This window comes from Ctenocephalides felis, unplaced genomic scaffold (assembly GCF_003426905.1).
Source record: "Ctenocephalides felis isolate EL2017-DRISC unplaced genomic scaffold, ASM342690v1 CF-g0.4_SCAFFOLD_03570, whole genome shotgun sequence".
In the NCBI taxonomy this organism is placed as follows: domain Eukaryota; kingdom Metazoa; phylum Arthropoda; class Insecta; order Siphonaptera; family Pulicidae; genus Ctenocephalides; species Ctenocephalides felis.
The window spans coordinates 17,592,147-17,598,798 of NW_020539724.1; the positions used below are offsets into that span (position 1 = coordinate 17,592,147).

The 6,652-nt window shown below is 26.9% G+C and overlaps 1 protein-coding gene across 1 annotated transcript; it reads left to right on the plus strand.

Moving 5' to 3' along the window:
• Positions 1-237: 237 nt before the first annotated feature.
• LOC113383509 (zinc finger CCCH domain-containing protein 14) lies at positions 238-4,937 on the plus strand. Its single transcript, XM_026621772.1, is given in 8 exon segments — positions 238-504; positions 581-788; positions 1,171-2,404; positions 2,638-2,901; positions 2,904-3,112; positions 3,981-4,289; positions 4,551-4,687; positions 4,860-4,937. Coding segments are annotated over 8 exon segments (2,478 nt in total). The 5' UTR covers positions 238-465.
• The last annotated feature ends 1,715 nt before the right edge of the window (positions 4,938-6,652 follow it).

Consider the following 6,652-nt stretch of genomic DNA (forward strand, 5'->3'; position numbering starts at 1 on the left):
ATATATATATATATATATATCTAAAACAATTTATTCCTATTTCTCGAGTTAGAAGAATAACATGCTCGCTAAATCATTGTTTTGTAAAATAAATTCATACACCTTTTTCATAAATTCGCGCGATTTATGCAAAGCGCAAGTATGCAACAAAACAAAAATTAAGCGTGCATATTTGACTCCTGACAATTTAGACAAATGGAGGAACTTTTGACATATTTCATTTAGTTGTTAGATATTTTGGTACAATTTATGTAAGCTTGTGTTGTCAGTTTTATTAATTTATAAATGATGCTAAACTCATTTAATTAAGATATTCACTATAAATTATTTTTTCACAACACCGGTGAATTAATGAGCAAAAGTAACACTTATGTCTGACACAAATACATTAAATGAAAGCAATTTAAATAGATAACCTTTTATTAAATACTTTAGTATAATTATTGATCTTTAGAGTGTTATAAAATGGAAACGGTAGGATCAGAAGTCGGTTACAAAATGCGGGTTTGTTTCTTTCATTCATATTTTGTGATATAACAATTTTGAATTATCAGTACTATAATTACAATAACAATTTCAGTCAGCTATTAAAGCTAAATTAAATGAATTAGGCTGTTATGTGGATGATGAGCTTCCAGATTATGTTATGGTTATGGTTGCAAATAAAAGATCTCGTACACAAATGGAAGATGACTTACAATTATTTCTTGGAACAAAAACAGAAATATTTGTGCATTGGTTACATCAAGTGTTGCAAAAATTGCAAGAGGTCAAAATACCACCACCAGGTAAATAATTAATGATTATCTAATTTATTTCTTACTTTTAATGCAGTATCAATAAAACAAGAATATGCGTTCTTACAGATTATTTAAACATAGATTTTTTGTAGTACTATTATGAACTACTAATTTATTAACCTTTCAATTAATTTACCATGTTTTCTTTAATTAATTAATATTAATTAAGGCAACAAATTCATCAAGTTTTTAATATTTTTAAAAATTTTCACTTAAGGTATATATTGTGAATTGTAGCCTAGAATTGTGTATTTAACAATAATCTAATAGCTTTTACTTTTATTTAATGATGTATCTAGAATGATCGTTGTAAAAGTATTGTTAATGTAGTTAATGTTTTCTTTAACATGTTTGTTTATTTACATTTCAGCACCTAAGGAAACATTATCCCATCAGTCATCTACAGATTCATCAGTTTCTATAAAAAAAGAGAAAAAAGATAAAAAACACAAAAAGACAAGAAAGGAAGAAAAATCAAGGAAAACTATTGAAAAACCGGCGGGACTAAAAACAGAACAAAATGCAGGTTCAGATATAAAAATTACAGATGTTCTAGCCAATCAATTATTAGAAACAGTAAAAAGCAAAGCCAACTTATTGGATGAAAATACGAAAGTTGAAACAAATCAAACAAAACCTGATACAGTGGTTTCAAAGCCATTAGAAAAGGATACTCATCCAGTTGATGATTTTGATATACCAACCATATCTGAGATAGAAAAAGAATCTTCTAAAATTAGTGAACAGTTGTCGAATGTAAAAGCAGTTGATAAAAATGTAGGAAAAACTAGACAGAAAATTGAATTTATGAAATCTGATTCAGATGATGATGTATTACATTTGAGTAATGACAACGTAGAACTAGGTGAGGAATCACCCAGATCTACAAGAAATATGGAAACAAAAGTAACTGAAATTATATCTACCACCCCACCTAAGAAAGAAGTAACACAAAGATCAATTCAAAGGAATCCAAAAATAGATCCTTTAGCTCAGAATAGAGTGAAAGATATTCTTTTATCAAATATGATTGACAAGTCAAAGCGGAATAGATCTTTACCATCTGTTGTCGAAAATAAACCAGAACGTTCTAATATTCGCAGCAGATTAGGAGCACGTGTCAATAATGAATCAAATAATCGATTAAGCTCTAAAATTGTAGCTATCTCATCCACTATCTCAAATGAAGATGATGTACCACCAGTTTCATTATCAAGTATAGTTAAAGTAAAACCTAGACCTCAATTACCTCCAGGATTACAAGCAAATCGAAATCTTCTACTTAAAGCGATGGCTGATGCCCAAAAGTCTATAGCACAAGTAGTAGCAAAGCCTGTAAGAAAACCCTTAGAGTTATATACTAAAAGATTCAGGATAGACGGACACAAGAAGATAAACTATGGGCCTAAGAGCGATATAAGAATAACTGTTGGAAATGACTGTCGGAATTTGCCTGTTGATGAAGACAGTATGGAGTATACGCCTGCACCTGTGCTGAATGATAGTATTGAGAGCACTTCGAGTTTTCAAGAATATATTCCAAGTCAGATTAACAGCTATGATGCAGGCAATGACGATATTGAGATGGAAGATGAAATAAATTTGTAAGTTATAGTAGGAATCAATCAATTAGTTCTATACTATTTAAATATTTTTTGTTGATGGTAATAATACTTTTAATATAGCTAAATCCAGCTTAACATCAATTATATATGTGATATAAATCTTTTCTAATATTTTTCTTACTAAATGTAATGTTTTCAGCATAGTTTGCTGATTTTGTAAAAAAAATCTGTGGCATACATATATATTGTTCAAATCCATCTATTTTTTTTAGATTTCCTACTGCTGATGACAAGAAAATGTTAAGTCCACAGTTTGTTGTTACTCTGGAAGGTTTGGACACAAGCAAATTTCCTTCAAGGAAAAGAAAAATGGTTTCAACCAGTACTCCAATTATTGCTAAGGAATCTAAATCTGAAATATCAGTATCTAAAATTCCTGAAAAACATAAGCATACCCTATTGTTTATAACAGAGAAGATTTTGAAGATGATGATAGTACAAAAAATGAAAGAAAAAGGGGTAAAACTCGAGAAAACGTTATTGATTTAACTACATTGAGTGATACATCACCTATATTGGACAAAACAATAGAAGATTCAGATAAAGAAATCATGGAAAGAGTAAATGACACTGTTAAAATAATTATAAATGATAAAGCAATTGGTGAACAAAGAATGCAATCTAATTCTGGAGAGACTAAAGTGAAATTGAAAGAAATACAATGTAAATATGACCACATACCTGACGGTATGTATTGCCATTTTTTGCGGATAACTCTTATTCTTTTTGTTTTAATGCAAAAATTATCTGTTCAGTGCCAGCAATATAGTTCATTCAGACATTATGAATTGAATTGAGAAAATGCAATTGCTTTTCTTAATTCAATTTTTCATTCAGAAATCATAGGTATCATGGTAGTTTTAGCATAATTTTCTCATGAGACAAAATTTTGAGATTTAATGCTCGCTTCAAAAGCAAAATGCACTGAACAAATAAAGGTATATTAAGGGGATATTCTGGTTTTTCTCTGAATTTTGAAAGGCTATAACAAAAAGTCGAACTAATTTTCATTACATTTTTTTTTTACAAGTGATTAGATATTATTTTGAGAATTTAAATTTTGTAATATCCGCTTGTAATTATATAATATTATTGAATATTTAAACTTTGAAGATATTCAAAAAGACAAAATTTATATTTTTATTTTAAGTCTTAGACCAGAATACTCCCTTAAATGATAATATTTTTGCAAATATTTAAAAGCATTATTTCAAAGCTTACTTTGATTATTTAATTTATATTTATATTCTTTGCATAAACAGGTTATTAGCTTCCTATTAGATATTCCAACAATTATTGGATCAAAATTTAATTTTTGAACTGAACAGGTATTATACATATGATCAAATGTACATTTGATTTGGCTAATTTTTTGAATTTATGATAATTTTATTGCTTTTATATATTGGAGTACATAACTTAGACAACAATTATTTTTCATTTGTAATTTGGCTTGGGTATTATCAATCTATTAAGAAGCAATACAAACGTTGAGTAAATGAAGCAAATTGAGTAAATGAAGCAAATTTGATTTGTCTTTTTATTCTTTGCATAGCATTACCAGAGGTTGCAAAAAAGGAGAGATGCAAATATTATCCATCATGCAGACTTGGTAGTTCTTGTGAGTTTTTACATCCACCGTCTGCAAGTTCAAATTCTCTGACATGCACAGTTCCTTGCAAAGCATTCCCAAATTGCAAATTTGGCTCATCTTGTTTATATCTTCATCCGAGATGCAAGTTTGGTGCCGATTGCATAAAGAAGCGAGATTGTATTTATAATCATAGTGGATCGAATAGTATTTACAATTCTTCTATTGAAAATGGAGGTTCAGTACCAACATTAAGCAGTACAGTATCAGTTGGTAAGCAAACACCCATAATATATAAATATATATATATATATATATATATATATATAAATATATATATATATATATATATATATTTATATATTGTATTTTTTACTATATATCTTACAAGTTTTTGTAATTGCATTCATTATTTTTGACTTCCTATTAGCCAGAAAATCAGTTCATCGCTTAAACTATTCTTATATATATATATATATATATATATATATATATATATATATTAAAATTTGTCATGACATTAAAACATTTTAGTTTCAACTAATTCAACCCTCAGTAGTAGTTATAAAACCAGTGGTGTGATTTGTCGATTTCATCCAATGTGCAGCAACATGAAATGCACATTTTATCATCCAAAAATGTGCAGATTCGGCAAATACTGTAACAACAGAGTGAGTATTCTAAAATATGTATTTAATATTGTTAAGGTTTGTTAAAATTTATTATGCAGTATTGGAAAAAAAACATTGCTCAATTAAATTATACTTACATTATTTTTAATTATTATTTGTTTTCAATTAAATATCAATTAGATTCAATTGATTGATATATTTTTATTTTCAGGCTGAATGCAATTTTTATCACCAAGAAACCATAAACAAAGAAAAGTTTGTTTGGAAACCTGCAGCAACTACTATCTGAAGCACATTTTAATTTTTTATTGTAAAACATAGAGAAATCTATTATTTACAAGTATTTATGGTAAAGTAAAGGCTTGTATATTAATACATAGAACACAGTATAACTTATTTTGTACATATTTATTCACAAACAAATATACATGGACATATACAGGTATATATACACTCATAAAGGTATACACATTTCTATTTAATTCATATAGTCATTAAATATTTATTATTTGATATAAATGTTTTTAATAACAAATTCATTTTTATTGAATCTCAAATAGTATATATATATATATATATATATATATATATATATATATATATATTAGATATTTGAGTCTAGGATTTGTAAATATTGTGTTGAGCTTCGAACAAGGAAACCAATGGTAATAAAAAGCCACAATTTTTTAAAGAATATTATTTTTTGTCAATGTTTTGGAACTATGTATGTTCCGTCTTCAGGACATCTGTCAACAACATGATCTTGAGTAGAAGGTAAACAACCATAAATATAAATTATATATATATATATATATATATATATATATATATATATACACATATTTTGTATATTTTTTTATCGAATTGAGAAAAGATAAGAAGAAAAACATTCTTCATCAAGTTAAATTTGAGATACTCGATGTGTTTTTATTAACTGATAATAGTTATAGAAAAAAATTCATAACAACTTTTATAGAAATAACAACTCATAACTAATAATTTAAATCAAAAACTAAAAGAGTACTTAATGACTCATAAGCAAAAAGATGATTATCTGTTGGCTATCGAGAATAAAGTGAAGTGCTAAAGTGAATTGATAAAGTGAAGTAATTAGTAAAGTGAAGTGTTATTCTTATTTTCGATCGTTCACCGATAAGAATCTTTTTGACTATGAAGCATTATGCTCTTTCTTTTAGTTTTTGATTTAAATTATTGTGTTTTTTACGTCTTATGTATATATATTGTAATTATTATCAATGTTTAGTTCATTAGTGTTCCTTGTTCTGATTTGATTTACTTAATAATGACACACATCAAGCAAACATATAATTAACAAAGAATGTTTTTTTTTTTAACCATTTTTAATTTGGCCTATGGGTTGCTTATTATTTAAAATATATGTATATATATATATATATATATATATTTTAATCAGCAGCCCATCTGTCTAATTACAATTGGAAATATCCCGTTTCGGGCACCGCGGTGTGAAATGGCAATGAGAAATCTTCTCAAAATTCTTTCCTGATTCAAACCTGCCCTAGGGTAGATTACCCATTATTATTATCATATATCTATTTATTCAATTTATATTAAACAACTTTTAGTAGAAATTACTACAGTTACTAATTACTTTCGATAATATTAAGTTTTCTTGGTGGCTAATGATGAGTGAGTTTTAATAGTTTGACTATGAAAAAATTAAAATTTTATATGAGTATGTGCATTTGAAAGCACTGAATACCTTACGTCCTTGTTTTCACCAAAATGACTAAAAGCTATTTTTTGAAAATCAAAATCTAAATGCCTTGATTAATTTTATGTGATGACCGTACCAACAGCATTGAATTATTTGAAAAGTTTTATTTTATTGTCTTGAATTTTAGTTGCTCTTTTATTTAATAATTGAAAACGATTTTTTGGCTATATTCAAAATTGGATAATTATTACCCTGATCTTAACTTACGTTGATAAGCTCCAATATTCTTCAGATCTTGGAAAGTT